The sequence below is a fragment of the Atractosteus spatula genome, chromosome 8, assembly GCF_055471065.1.
Source record: "Atractosteus spatula isolate fAtrSpa1 chromosome 8, fAtrSpa1.hap1, whole genome shotgun sequence".
In the NCBI taxonomy this organism is placed as follows: Eukaryota; Metazoa; Chordata; class Actinopteri; order Semionotiformes; family Lepisosteidae; genus Atractosteus; species Atractosteus spatula.
Genome location: NC_142713.1, coordinates 42,682,548 through 42,708,265, shown reverse-complemented (window position 1 = coordinate 42,708,265; position 25,718 = coordinate 42,682,548). Strand labels below are relative to the sequence as shown.

Sequence of the window (25,718 nt, the reverse complement as noted above, 5' to 3'; positions counted from 1 at the left end):
TATTGTCCTTGGTTTTCAAATCTTTTAAAGCTTCATTACTTGTACTTGTCTTTACAGCAACGTGAAGAGCTTGCCAAAAGAAGGGAGAAGTTTTCAAAAAAGAGAGACAAGATTGCCTTGGAGGGTAGTGATGCGGACAAAACCGTTTTGTCTCTCAATGAAGAAATGGAATCCCTCACTGCAAACATAGATTACATTAATGACAGTATCTCTGACTGTCAAGCTAATATAATGCAAATGGAGGAGGCAAAGGTAAGCTTAGTTACATTTTACCTACTCATTTTAATGGTTATTTTAAAATGATTTATTAAAATTATAAAATGTCTCCTATCCTTGTTCAGGTACTGAATCTGATATTTAAATCTGTTATTACATTTGCCCGGGGGCCTTTTAGCGATTTCATTTCCAATATAAAGTTATACTCAATATTCTTATATTTCTCTAAATGGGTACTCGCTTGCTTATGTGTGTTCGAATGCTCTTTGTAGGAAGAAGGGGACACAGTAGATGTTACTGCAGTGATTAGTTCCTGCACTTTATCAGAAGCTCGTTTCCTGCTGGACCATTTCCTGTCAATGGCCATCAACAAGGTAATTTATTTTTGCTTTTGATGTTTGTTTTTATTTTTGGTACGTTTTTACTGAATATGTCAAATTATCTTGAGTGCGTTTCTTCCTGAGGAAAGGAGGACATTTGTGCCTCTCCTATTCATTGTTTGCCGGTCTTACCTCAGTCACATGCTGTAGCTCTCCAGTATGGTAAATGGGGATGATATTCATCATGAAATGTCTTTCACCATTGAGTTCTTTGAGTAAGAACCCTGAAAACTGCTGAACTATCTAGTCCAGCAAATTACAGTTTTCCCATTATTTTAACCCCCCCTCCCCGACACACACTTAAAACAAAATGCGTATTTGCCTTAGGGTTTTCAAGCTGCCCAAAAGGAGTCTCAGATCAAAGTGATGGAGGGTCGTCTCAAGCAAACGGAAATAAACAGCGCAACTCAGAACCAGCTCTTGTTCCACATGCTGAAAGAGAAAGCTGAATTCAACCCTGAACTGGATGCTTTGCTTGGAAATGCATTGCAAGGTAACGTGTTACATTGTCTGAAAAGGGTCTGACGTCAAGGTTTACTGCATGATTAGATAAATGTTTGCTTTGCTTGGGGCAGTCATTTGAATAGATGCTGTATAAATGACAATTCTATTTTGCAGTCATAGATAAAACAATAGGCCATACTGATGGAAAACTAAAGCCATAGTGCTTCCCCTCCATCTTCTTTTGTAACGCTTTTTGGTCGTTTTGTACAGTATATCTGTACAATCAAATTCAATTGCACTCGTTTTTTTTCTTGAGGATATGAAATGGAGTTTCAAGCTCTTTATTACTGAGACTCATCAAATACCTGTTATGTCCTCAATTGAGTGATTAATGATGTGGCTGAAGACTTTTCTGGACAGTTTGGATTCTTGAGAAATTCAGTAACTGCCTGTGGTATTCAGACTGTTAACACAAGCACTATAAATCATTTTTAGGCGAGTAATTTCATGCAAGCTCCTACAGCTGTCCAGACATTTTGAATCTAATATTTTGTGAACAACCTCACCTTTGTGCAGCTGACTTTTCAGTGTTTCGGTGCTGCAGCATCTATTCCATTCATAGTGATAAAGAGTAGAGTGCTTAAATATTAGGTGTAGTGTTATATTTTTTATTTTAATTTTTATAAGGGAATGTGTTTTTGATTGGTGTGTTGCTTTTTGTTTCCTTGTTGCCTGAATTCAAACAGAACTAGGTAGCATACCAGTAGGTAAGTATTAAAACAAGCCCCTTCTGTACTGCATTAATGCATGGGTTATCAGACTAACCAGAGTTCGTAACAACAGGTTGTGCATGAAATGTTGCTGAGAAGCTTACCATTGCCAACTGACCTACCACCTTCCATGTTATTGAGTCCCTTTTGCGATACAGCCACAAATGTTGACCAATTAACTGTCATCCGTTTGAAGTACAGGTAGAATGATAAAGCTTGTCTAAACTCATAGTCCTCTTATATTTGCATTCCAAGTGCGTCATCCTAATTTGTTTTTGTTAAACCGTTACATGTTTGAGTATTCCTTTTGTACTTACCTTATGTTGTAACTCCCTGCGCTAAAGTTTGATGAAAGTATTACAAGCTGGCTGCCATATTGCTGTAATTTTGAAGAGCATGACATTTATGTCTCTATTATGTCTCTGTTTTCTCCCAGTATAAAACTTGTTAAGGAATGCTAACCTAAGTTCAGATTTTTCTACTGAAATCCACAACTTTAGGTAAAGGGGAAAAAGTATGTTTTTCTTTCAGGCGTAAACACTTCAAACTGGAAAGACTGTGTTTATTAGGTTTTTAAATGTGTATTTCTCATTTAAACAGTTATACTTTTGATGACAATGTAAATGGGTAATTGAGAGCCTTATATTCATACGTAGTTTAATAGCACAAACTTACTTAAAAGCTATTTTTTTAAATGTTGGATTTGAAAAAAAGTAATTAAATGGCTTGTTTTTTTATAATTGACTAGAAAATGGAGATGAAAGTAGCAGTGACGAATCACCCCAGAGCCCAGGCACAGAAGGAAAGTAAGTACATCTTGAGACTTGCTCATAAGAGTTGTAATTATTGCTCTGCATTGAATTTGTGCTTGTCAGATTAATGGAGTATGTTTAAAACATGTATTAAGGTTTCACCATCACTTATGCATTGTCTCTCATATGTCTTAGCTCATTAGCCTCTGACCTCATGAAGCTCTGTGGAGAAACCAAACCAAGGAATAAGGTATAAACTTCTTGAATCCTGCCTGAATTATGTTATCCATTTTAAATAGCAACTGAGAACTTTAGGTTTTGACATACTGTAGTTATACAGTATATGATGAAACATGTGATGAAGTTTACAGAAAGCACAAATTAGCCAATTTTTCCTCCAATATAATAGAAATTCAGAAATTCATTCATCTAGCTTGTGGAGCAAGAGGCTTCAGTTTCATTCTCTGCCTAGAAAAATCCCTGTATATCGGTCGTATTAATAACTGGAGGTACCAGTGAAATTTACAATACACACGCTCAATATTTATCTTGGCTTTAGCAGAAGGTGATATTCCATTTCCTTCCATGGAAAATCATGTTGAATACATCATGCCACATCCTGTTCATGCTGTACTCACTGTTTATAAAAATTCTATTTATATATCATGAACAGAATTTTATTTTAAATGTTTTGGCTTTTCTAAATGTAATGCTTTTTCTGATACTGACTACTGTACTGTGCTTCAGGCCCGAAGAAGGACAACTACTCAGATGGAGCTACTGTATGCACACAGCAGTGACCCTGCCCTTGACGCTACACCAGAGGGCTTCTCTGCCCCTCTTCTGCCAGTCGCTGAAGCCCAGGAGAGTGGGGAAGATGCAGAGATTGCCAGGGCTGCTGCTAGGGAACGAGACCTACTGCCTTCACCGTCAGGCCCACCTTTTAAACAAGGTGGCATGTAAGTCTACCACATACCTGAGCCTCTAGCATGCTACAGCTTATTTTACTTTGCTAATGTAATCTTCAGTTTTCCAGTTAATGCAGGTTATGACATTTCCTTCGAAAACTTGGAGTGCATAATGGTGTAAAAGAGGATTTTATACAGTATGTAAGATGATGAGCCTTTAAGAAGTTACATTCTAAGCTTCTTTTAAAGTGTTCCATTTTTAAGAATGTGATTGCTGTCTCAAGTGAACCATTTTTGCAATTATTGTTTATTGTTTTGGTTTTAATAGGGTTATGACCTTGAGTGACAGGGTTGGAAATAATATGATCAATTACCTCAAGAAAGCATAGAAAATCTGTGGGCTTTATTTTAATTATAATATTCCTGCCTCTTATTTCTTGCCAGTAATCTTTATCTGTGCCTTATTAACTTGTTTTGCCTCACAGTGTTTATGCATGACCTTTCTGGGTGCTGTTGAATCCTGCAGATAAGCATCTGAGCTTATTGTTGAAGCACCAAACATAACAATTTTAACAACTCCTTTACTAAATATCTGTGAATACATGCAACAGGTGGAGACAGGTTGCAATAGTGTAAAGAGTATTGCTGATGCCAGAAGGTTGGTATTGGACAGTTAGTAGTGCAAGAATCTGATGAAGATGGAACAGTAACTGGAACAAGGTGGGAGGTAAAATTCTGTGCTCTGTATGCGATCCCACAACATTAAATGTTAGCCACCTGTTTTTCATTATATGCTGCTCTGAGTTTGCTTTTCTCACTAACACAAACAAAACTATAAAATGTCACAAATATTGCATTAGTTCCAGACAGTCCACAGGCACAGAAAAGAGAGCACCCGAGCCGTCTCCTTTGACCCGAAGAAAGATGTATGAAATGGAACAAATGGCAGGAGAAAAGGCCAAGAGAAAGGAAGTCAAACAGTAAGAGTTGTCATCTTGCAGGCCAGAGATCTCTTGTCATTTTTAACAGTAATAAAAGTTTTTCATAAAGTAGCTGTAGTGAAAAAGCATGCGCCATCCGATTGAACCATTGCTTTGCCTGATTTGGATCATTCCCAGTTAAAAGTCCTACAATGAATGTAATCATGTCAGAAAAAAACATAACGTGCTCCTGTTCCTTTTTTGCCATATACTGTGTGTATGTGTGTGTCTATGTACAGTATATGTGTGTATTGAACACAAGCATTAAGCATTCCCATTGGAGTGGTTACAGTTTAATATAGTACATTCAGTGTATGACTTACTGTTTAATCTTCATCACTTCTATTTTTCATTTAAATTCTAGATTTCTATCAATGCACACTCTATGAAAGCATCATTCGTTTGCTGTACCTCTAATTAAGTTATTTTTTTAAGTAGACCTTGGGGAATAAGGTGAGATAAAACAAGTGAGTGATTAAAATTGCTGCTTGTTAACAATGTAGACTTAAGCTTTGTCCACTCAGATTTTCTCTTGACACGATTGTAATACATTGTTGTAATAAAACCACCGGCATCGACTTTGTTGATCTGAAAAATCTGCTACATGCCTATAACTTCCAGCAATGCATGCAAATTCGTAATGTTTCTGATGTTTCTTTTCTTCCATGAAATGATATTGCCAATCTATAATCCATTTCATTTTGTGAGCCCAGTTTTGTTCTGAGGGTATGCGTCAAAGATACTTTCTCTCAAATTGTAGAAGTGTCAAATTTGCTTCTGTAAATATGTATGCAACCTCAAGGTTAGTTTGTGCTATTGTTTCTGGAGACTTGATGGCTATAGTAATTTGTAAGTCTGAATGAACGTTCAGTTAAAATATTTGATGTTGCAGCTCTAATTCAGGATCCCCAGAGACCAGTTTGATAGACCCCTCTTCTCCTCCAAGCCGATCCTGTAGTGAACAGAATGTTTTTAGCCGTCTTGCAGTTTCTCAGGGGAATTCAGAAGCTCAGCCAAATAAGTAAGAGAAAAGCAATTGATTTTTTTAGACTAGAATGAAATTCCTAGAGCTTTGAGAGTAAAAACAAGTCAAAAGTAAACCCTCCTTTAACATGAACTAAGGAATTCACCAACACAGAAATTGTTCCTAGTATCATGGTGTAGATGTACCTAAATTTGTAAAATGATTAGACAGTATATATAATACAGGCCAGGGAAACCTTCAAAAAAGTTACATACAGTATGTCTAAATATACACAGTTTTAAAATTGTGTGCCTAATGTATGAAACACCATGTTAAAAGATTTTTTTTTTGCTCATCAGTGTTCTTTGGGTTTGTCTAGACTCATTCAATTTCCTTTCGTTCCCAGTAGAGGCCTTTTCCTTGAGTGATTAATTGTCTGTTAACACACATACTTTGTATACACAGTCACACATCTGTATTATCAAACATGACATCATTAACTACTCCAAATTTGAGGAATGTGTGTGCTCGTAATGTTGCCAGGCACATTATGAACAATGGAGTCTGAAATTAAAGTGATCTCACCTTTAAACAGCACCATTCAACCAGCAGGGTCACGTGTGAATTCTGTTGTTATTCACTTAAAGAAAGCCTCTTCAGATCTACCACTAATACAATTGGCATTTGATTTAAAAACCCTCTTTCTTTTAATAACCAAAACTATCAATCTCTGATAAGTAGGTTTTCCATGGAAGAACACAATCTTCATATAGTGTTTGAACTTTTTCTGAATGATTATAGTCCTGGGTGTGTCTCTGTTAGGTGTTTGTGAGTGTGGAGCTGCAGTATCAGCTCTTCTGGTCACCTGTTGAGAAACATCTGTTGCTGTTTCTCCTCTCAGTGGCGCTGCTGCTGTGTAATAGGGCTGATGAAAGTGATTCTTCTCTATTGGAGGTACACAGGTACTCTCTTTTGGGTCTTTCCTTTCTGTCCTGGAGGGGTTTGTATCTGATAATAATTGTAAAATCATCTTATTCCCTTTTGCTGCATGTTGCTGAAGGGCTGCCATGTTTATCTCTGTGCATTTGCCTTTTTTTAATGTTGCTGCTTGTTAAGCTGGTGCTTCTGTGTTGCAAGCATGCTGATTTAATTTATTGAAGCCTAATGAAAAATATGCTTTGCCTTTGTTTGTAGAAACTTAAATTACTGCTTAAAACAGTTTGACTCTTAATAATGCATAATATGTTATGTTGCAATCTGTATTGATTTTAGAGGTGTAATCAACCCATTCCCTACTACAAAAAGCAACAGAACTGCACTCTTGCAGTGTATCCATGTGGCTGAAGGACATACAAAGGCTGTACTCTGCGTAGACTCCACTGATGATCTCCTTTTTACAGGCTCCAAAGGTAGGAGGTCTCTTTAAAACTCAGGAAAAAGATTAAGAATTAACCTAGATTCAAAGCATCTGTCAAGTATTGACTACATGTTGGAACTGATTATTTTTTTGTTTGCATTATGATTATATAGCAGCATAGATACAGTAGTATTATTTGTTCAACATTGTATAATTGATATTTTTTTGTTTCCCTAGATCGCACTTGCAAAGTGTGGAATTTGGTTACTGGACAGGAGATAATGTCTTTAGGGGGTCATCCAAACAACGTGGTATCAGTGAAATACTGCTCCAGTTTGGTTTTCACAGTCTCCACATCTTATATTAAGGTGTGGGATATAAGAGACTCAGCCAAGTGCATACGAACGCTGACGTAAGTACTCTTCTAATGACGTCTCTCAAAAACATTGATTTTATTAAAACTATTCATTTACTTGTTCCATTAAATGAGAAGGATTTGCCCTCCAAAAGTATTAGGACAGCACAGTCAAAACACAGGTAAAAGGTTTGGCCACCTCTGGAACTGTCACACTTCTTTTTACTTTCACATTCTGACTTGTATTTAAACATACGAAAATGTTTTGTCTGCATATGTATAAGATATTGCTTCCACTGTTATTTGACCTCACTTCACGCGCAGCATGACAATTACCCAAAACATGTGGCCAGTGAAACCAGATATTCACCAGGAGAAAATCTTAGATTTTACAAGTCACTGTGCAGATTTAACAGTAAATACAATGGTATATGAATTTTACATGCTGAAGAAAAAAATAGAATTTTCAGAATCAGAAAAACAACTTAATCAAGAGCAGTTATTCCCTTAAAAATACAATGTTTATTGCATTGTTCATATCATTCATATTAGTCTAATAAATTTAATAAAATTACTTGACTGGAAAGCACAGAATTCTTTGCTGTCTCAATATATCTGAAGGGCCCAGTGTAATTTAGTTATGTTTCCACTTGATAATTCAATTGACACATTTTGGTCAAAATGTCCTTTTTTTAAAAAAACGGGTACTGAAAGCATGTCATAAATCTCAGCAATTGTATTTATTGCAATGTTTTCAATTTTAAAAATGAACATAAAGCACATACTTATTTATTGTATAAATTTGTATAAAAGTTATTAAGTGCAGTATTCAGGTCTCATTTAGGTCTGGCTACAGTCTTGTACAAGGAAATATGCACAATGTGGTATTGATGGAGACGAAAGGTAAATCCAGAGGCGATAATGGTGAAGTTCAGTCATTTGCTCGGCCCTTTTCTGATTTATGTTTTGGCATGGGTAAAATAATTTTTGCTATAAAAATTTCAACCAAAGACAATTAAGGTCTGCGAGTGATTGTACCTATGAAGAGCAAATAAAGAACTGGGAAGGTGGGAATCAGTAATCGGAAAATGTACATTTTGAATTGAGTCTTGGAAACAGTCTGAGAACCTCTGAGCTTCTTAGATGATCTTCAAAACTTTGAAAATGCCTTTCAGGCCAGGCTTTGCCTAACACCACGAGTAAGTAAAACCACTGATAGATATACCATGGATAAGGAGGAAGTTTATTTATGTCATTTTACTCTCCTCTTCATTCTCATAGATGCATAGCAATAGAATTAAAGCAGAACAGGCAGACCGAAAAAAGGGCAGAACAGGATAGAGTATCGTGCTTTGCTGTGCTTGGTGCTGGAGTACTGTAGATTGCAACATTGACTACAATGGGGGCTTAACAAGAGCAGCACACAGTAAAAAAATGTGGCTGCTTGTAAATGTAGTGTGAAGTAAACATAAGAAAAAAAGTAAGAAACACTGTAACCTTTCTCCTCAGGTCTTCAGGCCAGGTGACGCCAGGGGATGCTTGTGCAGCTAATACTAATAGGACTGTTACAATACCTGCTGGAGAAAACCAGATCAATCAAATTGCACTGAATCCCACAGGCACCTTCCTCTATGCAGCTGCAGGAAATGCAGTTAGAATGTGGGACCTTAAGAGGTAAATGAGCATATAAAAAGACCCTAGAAAATATTGAGTGTCAGAAGCGTAAAACCTTAAAGCCATTCATTCTGTAAGATGTTAATGCATTATGAATATTTTAAGGCAGTATTTAGAAACATTTAGAAATAGTATTGCAAAAAGGATTTAATACTGCACATTCCCAAGAGAATACATTCTTATGCTTTGGTTCAGGTATGATGTCGACCTGCATAGCATTGATTGAAAGCTTTTGCAGATTTTTTTTGTTTGGCCCATTATTTTAAAAGAACATATCTAGAGAAGAACAGTACCTTATTAAAATCTGTGTCCCTCTCTTTTTATTAGGTTTCTGTCCACAGGCAAACTGACTGGACACCTTGGTCCTGTTATGTGTCTTACTGTTGACCACACTGGAACTGGACAAGATCTGATCATTACTGGATCAAAAGACCACTACATAAAGGTTGCCACTACATAAGGCAAAACTTAAAATGATTATTTTTCAGTGTCAATGTAATATTTAGTCATATAACAGAAACAACACAGTATTGCGGGCAACTACTAACTTATTATTAACTTATCACTGTATATCCAGTATTCAGGTATTCAATTGATTTTACTTGTACTGTATATCATCTTGTGAATGAAACAACCCTCCTAGCTGTAGCTGCACTGCATTGTCATTATTACTAATTATATTGTCTAATTTTTGTGGCAAAAGTCTCCAGAGCTGATTAAGCTTTTACCTTTGCAAGTTTGCCTTAATTGTACAGTGTCTGAGTAATTGGTGTATTCTGATACTGGACCCAGTACTGATGAGCGATAGTCACTCAAACTGTGAAATTTAGCTCTAAAGCTCTGAAAACCATTGCAGCAAAATACTAACAATAGGCATAATGATACGAGGGATAACGTGTGGAAGTGGTAAAATATAGTGTTTCTGCTGTAAACTAATTCCACTTGTTTTATGTACCCCTGGGATGTTGTATATTGCCGTTTGAGCAATGATACATGTGCACACACACACTTCCAGCTTTATTGTGCAAGTCATATTGTCATTTTATTTTTGTTTATTCTTTTTGTGTTGATATGTTCTGTTCACATGTACATGTTTCTGCTGAGATAACATCAATAACTTATTGGCATTTGATTGTGTAGATGTTTGACGTAAGTGAAGGAGCACTGGGAACCGTAAGCCCAACACACAACTTTGAGCCTCCACATTATGATGGCATTGAGTCTCTGGTCATCCAGGGAGACAGTCTCTTCAGTGGCTCAAGAGATAATGGGATTAAAAAATGGGACCTGTCTCGCAAAGATCTCCTCCAGGTAACTGGATTACACAGCAAATTTTGTGGTGATCCTCTTTATCTTTACTGCCATGTCTTCTAATCAATCAGGAATGCCATTAAAGTTTTGTATCAAGCAACCCTGCTTTTAAGAATCACGATCATTGTGTTTCTTTCCATTTCTTTGAGATCAGACCCTTGAATGTAAGGAATTTTACCTTCAGATCACTAGTCAATATTCATGTGTGGTTAGTATGGTGTTGCTGGTACTGCAAACAGAATTTGGCACAGAGGACAGCTTTGTCTCAGTCATGTTGAAACTGGGTTCACAAGAGTCTAATCAGTGGTGGTTTTGTTTCTCCAGCAAGTTCCAAACGCCCACAGAGACTGGGTGTGCGCTCTAGGAATTGTACCTGGAAACCCAGCACTCCTGAGTGGCTGCAGGGGAGGCGTCCTCAAACTGTGGCACTCAGACACCCTCTCACCTCTGGGAGAAATAAAGGGCCACGAGAGTCCTATAAACGCCATCTCTACCAACTCCAGCCACATCTTTACAGCGGCAGAGTAAGTCAATCACCCAGCAACAGCACGTTCTGTGTATTACAAATACATTGACTTGCCCCCTTCTTTAGATATTCACAGACTATTATAATATTGCACCTGCCTTACAATGTTAAACATTTCTTCAGAGTTGTGCATTTAATCCTGTTACCTGTCGAGGTGGAACAGTTGTCGTACTGTTGCTCATCTCACATGACTGCCTACCGTCTCTTATATGTGATGTCTTGTACAAACAAATTGCTATGTCAAGCTGAAGTAGCGAATTCAGTACTACAGTGTTAGTACAGTACTGTACAGTATTTTTTCTCAGGATTAAATAGCCAACATTTCATAACTTGAGGAAAACATTAATCATATTTGGAATCACCAGTTATGTCTGTATGTCTCAGCTCATAGCTTCATATCTATGACAAATGTACCCTCACGAGGTAGAAGAGGAAGTCTGGACAGACTCCTCTGACCCTCTCACTCATTGCACTATTCATCTTTTAACATGTTACATGCTCTGTGGCGATGTAACTCTAATGCTGAAAGCATTGCATTTCACAGATGAAGATCTTTTGTTTAATTGCCTGCTTTTTCTTCAATAAAGAAACAGGTGATGTATTTGTTGGAAATAAGAAAGGAGCTTTTTTGCTCAATTAGAATTTTTTTAATCCAGAAGTCCATGGATTGGGAATGCCATTTATTTTTTTTCCATTTTTAATAGTGATCGAACTGTGAAAATATGGCGAGCAAGAGGGTCTCTGGATGGACAGGTGTCTGATGCTGTGGACACCACTGATGAAGTCAGCAGCAGTTGAAGAGAGCTGGGAAGGTGCCACGTGGATACTGTGAAGGCATGCAGCACTACGCACTTTGCTGTGAGATGGCGAGGAATCTACGATAACTGGAACCCGGAATGAAGATAAACTAAACCTTTATGAATATTAACCCGGAAACTAATTTTCTTCACATCCTTTCAGATATCATGTGTAAAAAAATTGGTTGCACTTTTCTTCGCAGCTTACCAACACTGTTAGACAGTGTTTTTTTGTGTGCAATCAGTGATTGTGTTTACTTGCAAAACGAGATAGTGAGTAGCAGCTTTCACAGGTACAATACAGTAACCTGTTTAACAGCTAAAATGCAGCGCACATTATTCTTGCAAATAGACTTTTGGTGATTAATTCTGTTATCCATAAGCTGGTTTTTATTGCTAAAACTAGGGTTGCAGTTAGCAACATATTACCCAAAGGTTCAGCCTATTATGATTAGTGGGAGCAACCATCATATTATGTAATCTTATAGTGGCTGCATAATAGCGATTAAACTACAATGCTCTTAAACTGTTAAAGATTGGCTTTAATGTTAGCAATTGCAATTGATCAGTGACCAAAGTGTGTGAAACTGGTTATCAACAGGCTCATAACATGCTGTACCCAGTGATTGTATCATTGGTTCTCTACATTCTCAACAAAAGCGGCATTTTTACTCATTACAACTCATGTCAATGTTTGTCTTAGATGTCCTTTATGATTTTCTCTATTCTTAATTGTTAATGTTTAAGTGTCTTTTTTTGTTTTTCAACATAAAGGTGTTAACCTAGTTTATTTGAATTCACTTACATGCTGCTAAGTCTTCTGAATGCATTTATCCTTTCATCTTACAAACCAAGCTCTTCACCTGGAGTATGTACAATTTGTACATAGTTCTGTGGCTAAAGAAAGGAAACATTATACTGTGCCTGTATAACTAGTACTGTAGACACAGTACAGTAGATAATGATTTGTGATGAACATTCTTCCTGGATTGGGTTTGGATTTTTATTATGTTGAAAGCTTTATGTATATAAGATTCTTGGTTTTCACCCTGAATTTTAGTTGCAGATGGCACCTATCTTTCTAGCCAATTTAATGCCAAATGCAGAGTGTAATAAATTTAATGTCAAAACATCCTTGTTCTGGTTGTTTATTTATGACAATCAAAATGTTTTTTAATCTTTTATTTTTTGTTAGAGAGGGATTTCATTTTGATAAATGAAGGTGTAATGTGCAGGCAAAAACTTTCATCAACAATTTTAAAATACCATACTCTGTGGTAGAGTCGCAGCTCATGAGCTTTCAGTGCAGAGAACTATCATGAATAGCCAAATTCGCATATAACCAAGTCCACTCCATACCATCACGTAATGTACTACAGTATAGCGTGTATGGTTAAAAGACATAAATAACCCTTCCTTATATAATTAAAGTACTAATGATTTGGCTTTGTTAGTTTAAATAACATTACAACAGTAACTTATAATAATCAGTTAAAATAAATAACATGAATCCCTGTTTTGCTTTCTGCCTCCATGATTAGCAAACCCCACTATAATGAAACAAGCAATAAAACTACAGGCTCTATGACAAAGTTACCTTCAGCCTGTCATTCCCCACACTGCTGACACAGAACCTGGAGTGTTCGCTACAATATAAAAACAAGACCACATTGAGATGTGAATACTGGGTAGTGGGTACTTGGGAAGGGGGCAGGGAGAGGCTCACTCACTAGCTAGATTTGTCTCACAATCTTAGTCTGCAGCACAGCTAATGTGAAAGTTGCCATTAACAACCAACAGCTCGGTTTTATGTCCATCTTCTCTTCTTTCATCTAAGACCCCGTCACCCTGACCAAATCGTGAACAAATTTATGAATGTTAAATTTGCAGATGCCAAGACCCTTCTGTCCTGGTATGCTATGAAAATATCTGCCCGTTAAGAGAAAGAATTAGTACTGTAGTGTATATTACAAAGTGTGACAAGGCGGCAGCAAAAAAGAGCTGTATTCCTACATCAAACAACGAGGTCCTCAAAGCTATCTTCAAAGTTAACAAGATAATTCATTTCCAGGAATCTCCACATAAGCAGTTAGGGGAAAAAAGATAACATGGAAATTCCAGTAACAAACAGGTCTCCCACAAAGTGTTGGAAGAGTATAAAGCTCTACCTTTGAAGAAGGAGATTCCACCTGCATTCAGAATCACAGAAAAACTCATTAGCTTTGCCTTTGTATAAATGCTACTGCAAGCGTTAAAGGTATAAAGAATTATTTATTAATAATTTGTCCCTAATTTGCACTTTTACAAAAGCAAGTGTCACAAGCAAGTATGTGCTGTGCTTCTGAACTGTTCCTTATGAAGCAAAAAAAAGCAGTACTTCTTATGTTGCAATTTATATAAGTGGGGGTATATATTGTACATAATTAGGAACTCTCCTCATTAGGTAAGTGTAATTATTTTCTTACAGCACTGAAGGCACTTCGTGTTCTCAGATGTTGCAGCTTTTTAATAAGATGTGGCAGTACAAATCCAGGACTGATTTTTTATTCCAAATTTGTTCTTTTCTCTGTCTACATTAACATTGTTGAGTTTAATATGTACAGTACGTTCATTTGATTTATTGAAGGTGGACAAAAACCCTATTGACAAAATCATCTTTTGTAGAGAAATCTATGTGTATATACCCAGAAATAAATGAACATATACTGTAATTGCACTCTTAAAAACACAATCAGGAGCTTTTACCCATTAGAGCAGGTTTTCCTCATCTTCTGATGTGACTCAGTTTTGGGATACAATTACAGAAAAAAAGTTGCAGATAGGAGCAAATTATCATCCTGAAGATGACTCGGGCCCCAAAATCCAGCACTGAGCGTAAAAACTTTCTAAGTAGTTGGGGTATTCTAACCCTAACCCTAGTTGGGGTTTCAACTGAACATTTCCAGAATCTGTCTCTGAGGCCTTCAAATCATCAGATTTCAAAATGTTTCCCAAACCACCAAATAAAAATCTAAACCATCCCAACCAATGATAAAAGCTCTTCGAACATGATCTGATTCAATAATCTATCTTCTTTAGGTAAATTTCCAATCAGGTGAAAAATGTTGTTAAAATGATACATACAGTAAATGAGTGGGGTCAGGGTTACAAGAAACGTAATTATTACCTGCAGTCATACTTGTAGTTGCACCCTTAAAGACAAAGTTAAGAGATTTTACCCATTAGAACAGGTTTTCTTCAACTTTTGATGTGACTCAGTTTTGGGACACAATTACCGAACGGTGCAATATGTAGTGCAAGTGGCCAAAAATCTCAGAAAAAAACTTGCAGGTAGGAGCAAATTATCACTCGTCCTGAAGCTGATTTGGGCCCCAAAATCCAGCACTGATCATTAAAAAAATTCTAAGTAGTTGGGGAATACTAACCGAAACCCAGCTAGGGATTCATCTGAACATTTCCACAATCTGTCTCTGAGGACTTCAAGTCATGAGACTTGAGAATGTTTCCTGAACAACAGAATATGTGTCTAAAGCCATCCAAACAGTTGATAAAAACTCTTGGAATATGATCATATTCAATAATTTACGGTGTGACAGCAGTTAGGTTTTTATTGTGACCGTCTGTCACTTGAGATTTAAGGTTGCACGTCTAGCGTGGAAACCACAAGGAGATGATAAATTACTGCCTATGATTTAAGTAATAACATATAAAAAATAGAATAAACACTTACACCTTATAGGAATCCTAAGCCAATGTTCCTCAGCAGATCAATCATGCTAGGCAGCCAAACTGTTGTAAACAGTATATCAATCCTAATCAAAAAAAGTGCAAAGCACAATATTTCATTGAACTAAAATAAAAGTTGCCTTCCAGGTATGTGAAATTACACTAGTCCATTGGCAGAACGATATGAACAGGCTTCACATGAGTGTTTCTTCCTGAACAAATCATCCCAACACAGTGTACTGTACATACTACTATACATGCATCCTGTATATATGTACAGTATAGAGTACATATTTTTTACTAAATGTTTCATACTGTATGAAGAATGATAAAACCATAAATGGTAAATGGTAAAAGGTTTAATTGTTACAGATTTGTAACAGAAAATTCAGTCCAGAAAAATTCAATATTTTTCTGTTTTAAAATTATACTGCTTTTACATGCCTTCACTGTCAGCTTACCATTCTGCAATTCAGGGACAAAGCAAGTATGGATGGAATTCCCTGGAGCTTTCCACTAGAATTGGGAATGATGCATGTGTAATGTTTCATAGCCGTTCAGGGACGCCAAATATGTAACGTAGCCATAGCCAAAATGTAAATGTAGTGGCTCTCTGAAGGCACCAGTTCTGTAGGGTTTGGGCATTTACTGGGACAATTATTAATTGTAGCAGTAAATCACAAAATTGATTCTTTTGATGGCTTTAGAATCCAACCATGCGATATAACTCAATCAACGCGCACACACACGTACTAATACACGAGGATACATTTATTAATACATAGAATATGCATATAAACCTAACAGATCTTATCGAGAGGGTTATCAGAATACAAAAGGTATATATTCAATCAGTTACGAAGAGTTACACATATCAAGAGGACATACGTTCAGTATATCATTCATTAAGACCGTTTCATAAATGAACTTGGTTATAACTTCTACATTAGATACTCAAAACAAGTACATAACTCTTAGGAATTAAATTGATATCAACTGGTTGGGATAACAATTGAATTCTCGAGCTGTAATGCATTGAAGTTGAATACTCATCCAATCTCTGGGGATTCAGATCTCCTGCGGGCACAAAGAAACAGTTGCAGGCTGTTGCTGTCCAATCCGCGCTCTCTGGCTGTGTGCCAGGCTGTGCTGTGCGGCTTGCGACGGTGCGCTGCTGATGCTCACTGACCGGCTAGTTAGTGTTGGCTTTAACTAGCAAAGTTTGTGCACAGGAGAAAAGATGACTGTGGGTCCCAGCAAGTCAGGAAGAGGACCGGTTCGTTCCTGATGAAGAGCTAGTTCTGAATAGTGATTCAGTTGTCCACAGTTCTGACCTGTTCACGAGGCCTGCTGCTGGTGCTAACCTCGGGTGGATCCTCTGGTTATTCTCTGGCAACCTCCGCTCTAGACTCTTAGAACAAAGGAAAGTTCTGGCACTCGGACACACTGGCCGTTCCGTGGTTGTCCGGGCTGAGTCTCAGGATGGTCAGGAGGCGCGCTGCGAGAATGTCCTGCCCTTGGGAGCCTTCTGCTCCTGGGCCGTCCTGCCCTGGAATTCTCCTTTGAATTCCCTTTAGAACAGTCCAAAGAAGTCCACTCCTGAATCTTACTGAATCTCCCGAATCTCCAGGCCCTCTGTGTTGCCTGTTTTTACCTGGAGGAACTTCAGCTCGCTGATTGGCTGAAAGTTCCATGGGCATCAGAGTCCCACGTGGGTTACTCGGCCCTACCAGTCCCTGATTGGTTGATCACGGTGAGATATGAGTCACTTACTCCTGACACTTAGGAATGCAGTCCAGATGTCCATCTGGCACTCCCTAGACAGATAGGCGCCAATGGATGACCATTGATCATGATAGCCAGACTTAGCTAAGTGCATCCCCCTTTGGGAGCTGTCCTAGGACCTTAAATCACCCTGAACTAATGGTCTCTCTGTGGCTGCACCACAGAGATGAACAGAGAAATGGGGCCTCATTTGGGAAGCTCAGAAACACTTAATTCTGCCTTATTATTAAGCCTCACCGCTACACATGTATGCACTAATGCTAGTTCAGGGCACAAAGCACTGGACAGCCACTCTTACATACCCTTGAAATTAATTACTTTTTTGAAATTGTGGTTGTACATTGAAGATTTGTTACAACTAAATACAGATTTCAGACATTAAGAAAATACTTTAAACAACAGTAGAAACACACAACATAATTCCTCCAATCCTCCATTACTAGACCACCAACAGAAGCATGACAGAAAAGTGTGCCAAGGAATTCATAATTTAATAGCAAGACTGATCTACTGTACTGCACTTATTTTTAAAACACCACAGCTAATTTTATATAAAAGGGATGAGACCCTGCAAAGAATATTTATTGCACAGTGAGAGCTGTCCTTCTGGGATGCTTCTAAAAAGCATATACTGTATCAGCTCAAGATAAACCATATACAGTGTAAGAATATCAGTTCTTATACAGAGAGTCCTTAAAGTAGTAGTTCACTGCATAACCTGTAACAAATTTAACCAGCTATACTGTACACTAGAGAAACTAAATAGCTATTAGCTGACAGCTTTGTGGAACATACACAAAAGTAAAAGAAAGTAATGTCACAGTATTTCTAGATTTGTAACACTTCAACAGCAATAATCGCAATGCTTAACACTTTGCCATCTGTGGAGCAAGTCAGTGTTATGGAACAAATGCCTTCGGCAAACATTAGCAACAAAAACTTTTCTTCAAACTAAGAACTTTTATGCTTCTTAGAATTAATATTGTAATATTTACACTGGGTGGCCACTTTATTAGGTACCTCTACCTAGTAGCGAGTTTGTCCTCCATTTGCTCTCAGAACAGCCTGAAATCATTGGGACATGGACTCAACAAGGTATCAAAAGTGTGGCACAGGGATGCAGGGCCATGTTGACTCCAATGTGTCCCATAGTTGTTGCAAATTAATTGTTGGTGGATCTCTACTCCAAATAACTTGCTCCATGTCATCCAACAAATACTCGATTGGATTGAGATCTGGTGACTGGGAAGGCCACTGCATTAAGCTGAATTCACTTTCCTAGCCTTGTGGCATGTAGCATTATCCTGCTAAAAGAGCCCATTCACAGATGGGTACACTGCTGCCATGAAGAAATACATCTGACTGGCAGTGATGTTCAGATATCTTGTGGCATTCAAACATTGCTCCACTGTATGAAATTACCCAATGTGTGCCACAAAACACACCCCACACCATCACCACCAACCTGCATTTTTGACACACGGCAGGATGGATCCTTGGACTCATGCAAAGAGAGGTGTGAAATGAAAGCCTACAGAAACCAAAATTATCCTGCAGCTAGGATCACACCTTCCCCCTTCTCTTAACGACAGACTACTTTTCTTCTAAATTCTCTATATTCATTGTAGGTTTCATTTCACACCTCTCTTCACCTATCCTGACTTCACACCTCCTGACTGGCCTCTCTTTCTGTCCCCTGCTCCCACCCCTTGCTCCTCCTCTCTCCCAGCTTTTGTACATTACCTTTGCTTACTGCCCTGTCTTTCTCACACCTGAAGAAGGCTCCACGGCCGAAACGTTGTGTTTTCTTTCTTCTCTTTTCACATGGAATAAACCAGTGGTTCTCAAACTGTGGTACACGTACCTGTAGTGGTACGTGGCGTGCCGCCAGGTGGTACGCCAAATGACCCTGGAACTGTGTCGTGTGCGCTGAAAAAATCGGGACGGGTTTTCATATTTTGTATTTTTATATGTGTCGAATACGCAGCTTACGCACTACGATACAGTGCGCGCCAATACTTCAGTGGACACAAGAGATACTCTGTAATTCTATACCACTCTATAGGAATGCGTGCTACGGACGCAAGTGACCAATTGTATTTAAAAAAGCTACTGTATCTCCAGCAAATAGGGAGAAAGGAGAATGTGCGTGATTTTGGAACAATGCCAACGTTGTAAACATAGGAATGCATAGAAATGCGTGCTACGAACGCTGGTAATCTTTTGAGCACAGGAAAGCGTGAAAAATAACAGAAAAATATTTAAGAACTCTTCTAAGTTAATTTGAGAAAAAATACACCGAGCGTCTCTGTATTTCTCTCCCATGCGCATGAAATAAATACTTAAAATAAACACTGAAATAAAAACGGAAACGTGGAAAAATGCAAGCTTGCGGATTGCTAAAGCAGGTAAGCCCCACACTATTATGTGTGGAGAAAAAGCTGCTGAATAGCTCGACCTGCTGCCCCCCCTGAAAGACACAGTCATTCATAGAATTATTGAAATTAAGGATTATATCAAAAGTACGCTGACAGAGCGCGTTAAGATGAGCAGATGTTTTTCACTGCAATTAGATGAGTCTGTAGTCGATTTGGCCAATTTGCTCGTTTACGTTAGATACGAGTTTGAGGGTACGTCCCGTGAGGACTTTCTGTTCTGTAAGCCGCTACCAACAGGAACTACAGGAGAGCACGTATTTCAGCTTCTGAATGAATTTATCGAAGAGAATGGCATCGACTGGATAAAATGTGTCGGAGTTTGTACAGACGGTGCTAGAGCAATGACAAGCCGACACAGCTGTGTAGTTGCACGAATTAGAGAGGTTGCTCCAGAAATTAATGGTTTTATTGCAACATCCACCGCGAGACCTTTGCCGTCAAGAAAAAACCTGACGATTTAAAATCTGTTAAGACTGTTGTGAATTGTATCAAGGCTCGAAAAATTAATTCACATCTGCTTTGCTCGACTAAACAGGCTCACCCCTCTCACTGAAATGGTGCTTTTTTAGTTTTATTTGTTGTTGTTTTTTTCCTGTAAAACACTTTGAGAAGCCACATTTTAATATATCAAACAAAGTTTATTATTATAATATTTATTAATGTATGTGTGAGTGTGTGTGCACATGCGCTCATGTTGGTCATTGAGAATTTCTGGGGTTCCTATTAGAAGATGACTTGTAGGTGGTACTTGGATGCTTTGGTTGGATTAGGGGTGGTACTTGGTCCAAAAAGTTTGAGAACCACTGGAATAAACCTATCACATCTTGTTTTTTTCTGACAAGAGTGGAACTCAGTTGAGTCATTGACTTCCAAACCCCATGTGTGGCAAGGTACGATGCGCTGTGCGTTCTGATACGCCTGTATAGACACCCCTGTTTACTCAGCTGTTAGTTGACTGACTACAGCCCACAAGTCGTTCAGCCTCTGTTGGCCCCTTGCATCAAGCACAGGACAACAGTTGGCTGGAAGTTATTTGGGTGGATGCCCATTCTCAATACACTCTCTGTCAAAAAAAAAACAACCATTAGGTTTCTGTTCCTGATACGTGATATACTCATGCAAGCACATCTGACGTCCACTGCTATGTTGCATTCAAAGTGACTTTGAATTCTGCACACACTGTCTGTGTTCTATAACATTGTCTGCATGCTGTACTGTGTATGATGCTGTCACTGACTGAGCAGTCAGTTACATGGGAAGGGCAGATATTTCTAATAAACTGGTCACTCAGTGTATACTGTATGTGCCTAATATTATTTGAGCAACAGGTTTACTTTAAAATGGTTGCATTTCTTTCAAAACAGCTAAAGAGACACCTGAAATGAATCTATTTTTAATCATCATTTAAAGCTTGTGTATAACATGGTAACTTTTCTTTTTTACTGCATTTCAATTTCTTCTAAAAACTATTAAGTATTCTGAAAATGTATATCTACAATTTAAACTGCATTTCCAGAGATTGTTTTAAACAAAAAAGAATCCATAAATTGCAATGGATTAAGTTACCTTTTTAAGATTGAATTTCCCCGAACAAGGCTCTGGAATCTGCTATGAGCCCCTAACAGCAGGCCTATGGCACACCCCTGCTTACAAAGCTATACGGTAACCTAACTCAAAGTTTAAGGGCCACAAGATGGCAGTATAGTGTCATGAACTGTATAAGGTACTCTTGATAAAGTTCCATAAATATATAATTTCACCTCTAGAATGCCAGTTTGGGCATATATGAAAATATAAAAAAATAATATAGTTCACTTACTGTATGCTAGTAAAATTAGAGTAAAATTTTAATGCAGCATGACTGTTTTAAAAGGCCACATTAAAATCAGATGCTTTTATCTGAGCCAACTTACATTTGTACCCTTTTATACAGCTGGATATTTTACTGAGGTTATATGAGTGAGGCAAAGTGCTCCAGGGTAAAACAGAAATATCTCACCTGAAACCGGTAGCCCAAACCTTCCAGTCTCAAGCACAGACCTCTGACCACTACTCCACACTTTGTGCTTATTTGTCCATATAAAAAATAAGCATGTATTATCAGAAAGCTGCTTATTAAATGTAAGAGTTACAGCAAACTGGCACCTATACCAGGAGGTTACAAGGTTACAAGGCAGGACTACACTCTGAATGGGGTTCCAGTGCACTGCAGGCATCACACACAGGGGTAATCTATGCACCCTAATCAACATAGCCAGCATTTTCCATGGATGGTTGGAGAAATACAGAGAGCCAGGTAAAATCCCACATGATCATGGAGATAGCATACAAACTCCATACAGATGGTGCCCCAATTCAGAATTGAACCTAGGACCCAAAAGCAATAATGCAATGGTGTTAACTGCTTCACCACAATCCAGCCCACATAAAAACAAATCTGAATAAATCCACTGCACACACGATATACTGAAACATGAAAGACTTTGCCTCTTGTTTTGCTGTACAATGTGATCTTCCAGCATTCATTGTTATAAGGTGTAAAGTTTAATTGTAGGTCACAAGATCTAGAGCAATTGTTTATTCTAAAGGAGTTAAAAAACACCTCCACAGAAATCATTTTAGCACAGGGTTTGCCTTTAACTCAGTCTGTTTCTAGATTTAATTAAATTTGCTGTTTTAAATGATGTCAGTGGTAGAAAAGCCAGGGTCCATTGTTATCTGAGAAGCTTGCTCTTGCAGCATCAGGTGTGAATGTCCAGGTTTTCTGATAGATTTCCCCTTGATGGCCTCTTTTGTAATCCTGCTTTCAGCCTGTGGTGATTAAAAGATGACTGGAAGGCTCTCAGCATCACACACAATACTGGCACAAGGAACAGATTCGCAAAGTGTAGGCACCAGTATCTATCTGTCAGTTTGTCGTATGATTATGTTTCCATTGTTTGACAATTATTAGATCAATGTTTATGCATGTCTGTTTTTTGTATGTATCTTTCAGAATGATCTCCCACGAATTACAGTTACAGTAAATATGTATGTACTGCATATGCATATGAACAGTATGATTTTTGTTTTTTTTATATTTGCATTTCCACAATATAGCAACAAATATAAACTTAATCAATAATGTGAGTATGAAGCTGGTCTACTTTACACTGTTCATTATTGTATGGGTCAGGTGCATGAAAATTAAAATAAGTTTTGAAAGCTTATGTGAAGACAGATGTTCACCAGAAATATTGCAATCAGCCTATAATATTGCAAACAAACATTATTAAAAAAATCGTCCTTTCCATTACACCTAAAATAAACACAAGGTTTTGAACATTCCTATTACGGTTTATATATAACATTATATTCCTTACTGAATTAAACATTTAAATTACGTGTACAAATGGACTGTACTTAGCTCTGGGAGTTATTTTTAATTAAAAAGAATGGAAAAAAAGAGGAGTATGTTGTGACTGGGTGGCAGCAAGGTTAGTAATGTTTGTTGTTCCCAAGAAGGTTATCTTATTCTGAAGGTTTGAGGCAGTGGATATTGTTCTAGGACAGTACAGTGGTGCAGTGGTTAGTACATTTACCTCACAGTGCTGGGGCCCTGGGTGTCTTCTGGGTGCTATCTGCATTGTATGTTCTCCCAGAGTTTTCACTGGATGCTCCAGTTTCCTCCCACAGTCCACAGACATAATATGTCAACTGGAAAAATGGTCCTAGTGTGAATGTGTGTGTCTGTGTCTGAGTGTGCCCTGCAAGGACTGGCATTCTGTACAGGATAGTATCCTGCCTGACCCCATTGCTTGTCAAGATAGGCAAGCATGTTTGTGGCTTCCCCAAAAACCTGTATTGGATAAAGCTACTGTAGGAAATGTATGTATGGATGGATGATGTTTATATGGCTGTTTTTGGGTAATGAGGAAAGTAAAATTTATGGAAGACACAGATTGACAAAGGTAGTCCTAATGATTTCTCAGGTTAAGTCACTGTAAATCATTAAGACCACCATAAAAAATAATAAATATTTAATAGTGACAAGGGCATTCCTAGTGAGGTAATTATGCCGGCCTCTATAGCATTACATCATTGGACCATTGCATAAATAAGCAGAGCAAAGGGAAGGAAAGAAAAGAATAAGGTAAGGAGGAATACATTACCACCATTGTCCATCATCCTCTTCATCAAAGTGTGTGTTGCTAGAGGGTTTCTTCTTCACATAAGACTTTGACTATTAGACTGTGGGCTTTGTTATAGATGAGAGGTTATTCTTTTATTTTTTAGAAACTCTGATTTCCTTTATTGACTGAAAGCATCTAGCTTATTTAATGATGCCTTTTTGGAAAAGGAAAATTGGTATTTATTTAAAAGGGGCATTTAATCCTGGTGAGGATCCATTGTGTTTATTAGTATGCAGGCTTTCTGTTTTTTGTGTTGTATCTCTTCTGATTATAAGGATAGAATTTTGAACTTTCTGTCTATAAAAGATGGGCCTCTCTAACTCAGTGAACCATTCATATCCTTTCATAGTTTTAACCATAGTATGTTGTGTAGCATTGGGTGTTGTACAATAGTATCATTTAGTAGTGTTATTTAATAACATATTTCCATATTTGGGCCAGGTTCTTACTCAGGTATCAGTTCAGCTCAGTTTATTTGTGATATGGTCGTGCAATGAAACGCTGGTTTCCATGCATGCTCTGGTTGTTATCGAACCGATCAGCAGAACGGGAGGATCCTCATGCGTAACCGTGAATCCTGCAGAATGCGGAGTAGCACAGAGATAATCCAGAAGACGTAATCCAGGGGCTTGGTCAATTAGGGAGGCAATGAGTCCAGTAACCAGGGAAATCCAAAAGGCAGGAGCAAAGATTTCATACCAGAAGATCAGTCAAGAAGGCTTGGTAATACACACAAGAGAGTTCTAAAGGAGGCTTCTCAATAGTGAGCATGGGTTGGCGTGTGAGGGAACTTAAAATACTGAAGGAAAGGGATGTGGTTGGATAATTGGTTCAGGAGTGAGAATTTTTGGAATCTGGTGCATGTGAGGATGTGTTGGGTTCAATTAGGAATGAGATTGTGAAACAGTGGGTATGGGAATGTAACGGCGTTCGCGAGGGAGAGTGTGGGGCGTGACACTGGTACAAAGACATTAAGGAAAAACATGAACAATTAAGTTGTGCTGGAAAATAAAAGAACACCATCACTGGTGCCATCACTCGGTATTTCCTGAATTTAGAGGGGTGAAATTAGTAATCTTTTATTCTTGCATAGAATCCTGGAGTCAGAATATATTTACATTGATTCAACAACCTCCAAATTTTATAGTTTTTCCAATCATCTTCAAATATAAGAGTTTTATACTCCTATATTCTATTTGGATTTTACAATTTATAAATAACAATACATAATAAATTCATATTTAATAGAATAAATAACAGCATAAATTCAGTTAATCAAGCTCTACATGTTGCAAATGTATATATTTAAAAACGTTTTGACCTGCAGTAAGAATTGCTAAGCACTAATAATCATTTTCCCTATTTAAATGCTGATATCAGTATTAAATTCTATACTCAAGCATTCAGTCTAAAAATGTCATAAATGTGACTAAGACTTTGTACCACTGTGTAAAAACCGAAATGAATGAGACTGCTATGCATTGTAAATATTTACTCTGCACTTTTTCAATGTTTAATTTTCTCAAGACTAACGTTTTGAAAATCAAGACAAAACTAGACTAGACTGTCAGCAGAAAACATATTTTCCAAACAATTCTTTAATATTAATATCTAATATTGTCTAATATTACATATCCTTATTCTTTTTTATACTGCATCACACATTGTTCTTTATTTCATTGTTTTTGTAATTATATTTTCGTTGTGATTTAATTTTTCCCAGTGAAAAATTGACATTTTCAGCTCTCTATGTGAATGTATACTTATTAAAACTGCAGTTGATTGGTAATATTATTTTTAAAAACAAAAATTCTTTACTTATTTCTTTTGAGCAACTACATCAGACTCCACAGAACTAAAAAGAGTTTTCCATCTTTCAAATTTACAATGTATGTTCATTAACTTACAGTATGTTAGAATGAATATCCTTTCATTTTGTGTGTACTATAATACACATAGGATGCTCAATACAGATTAGGCTAGTTTTTGCAGTTCAGAGTTAATGATGAATCAATAAAATGCAATGCCTGCATTTCATTTGCATTGCATTTTCTGACGTTACTAAATCTTTGACAAAAAACTTGTTTAGTGGCTGGTGTACTGTTTCTTAGGCAACCGATGCCCATTTTTAGATTAAAATAAGTATTGCAGAGGTGATCAACA

At 37.5% G+C, this 25,718-nt stretch overlaps 1 protein-coding gene across 11 annotated transcripts in view; it reads left to right on the top strand.

Moving 5' to 3' along the window:
- The window catches only part of LOC148829637 (kinesin-like protein KIF21A), a 62,640-nt gene extending 50,076 nt beyond the window's left edge, over positions 1–12,564 (top strand). For 4 of the 11 annotated variants that reach the window (XM_088922659.1, XM_088922656.1, XM_088922660.1 and 1 more), the window contains 15 exons: positions 58–252; positions 489–590; positions 924–1,089; positions 1,787–1,807; positions 2,559–2,616; positions 2,758–2,812; positions 3,310–3,521; positions 4,331–4,450; positions 6,687–6,823; positions 7,009–7,183; positions 8,636–8,800; positions 9,128–9,245; positions 9,941–10,111; positions 10,436–10,635; positions 11,342–12,564. In XM_088922659.1, the coding sequence (XP_088778785.1) occupies positions 58–252; positions 489–590; positions 924–1,089; positions 1,787–1,807; positions 2,559–2,616; positions 2,758–2,812; positions 3,310–3,521; positions 4,331–4,450; positions 6,687–6,823; positions 7,009–7,183; positions 8,636–8,800; positions 9,128–9,245; positions 9,941–10,111; positions 10,436–10,635; positions 11,342–11,435 (1,989 nt within the window). In that variant the 3' untranslated portion in view covers positions 11,436–12,564. Of the gene's footprint in view, positions 1–57; positions 253–488; positions 591–923; positions 1,090–1,786; positions 1,808–2,558; positions 2,617–2,757; positions 2,813–3,309; positions 3,522–4,330; positions 4,451–5,342; positions 5,566–6,686; positions 6,824–7,008; positions 7,184–8,635; positions 8,801–9,127; positions 9,246–9,940; positions 10,112–10,435; positions 10,636–11,341 lie in introns of those variants that run through there. The other 7 variants (XM_088922661.1, XM_088922658.1, XM_088922663.1 and 4 more) reach the window with 5 other exon arrangements.
- Positions 12,565–25,718: the final 13,154 nt, after the last annotated feature.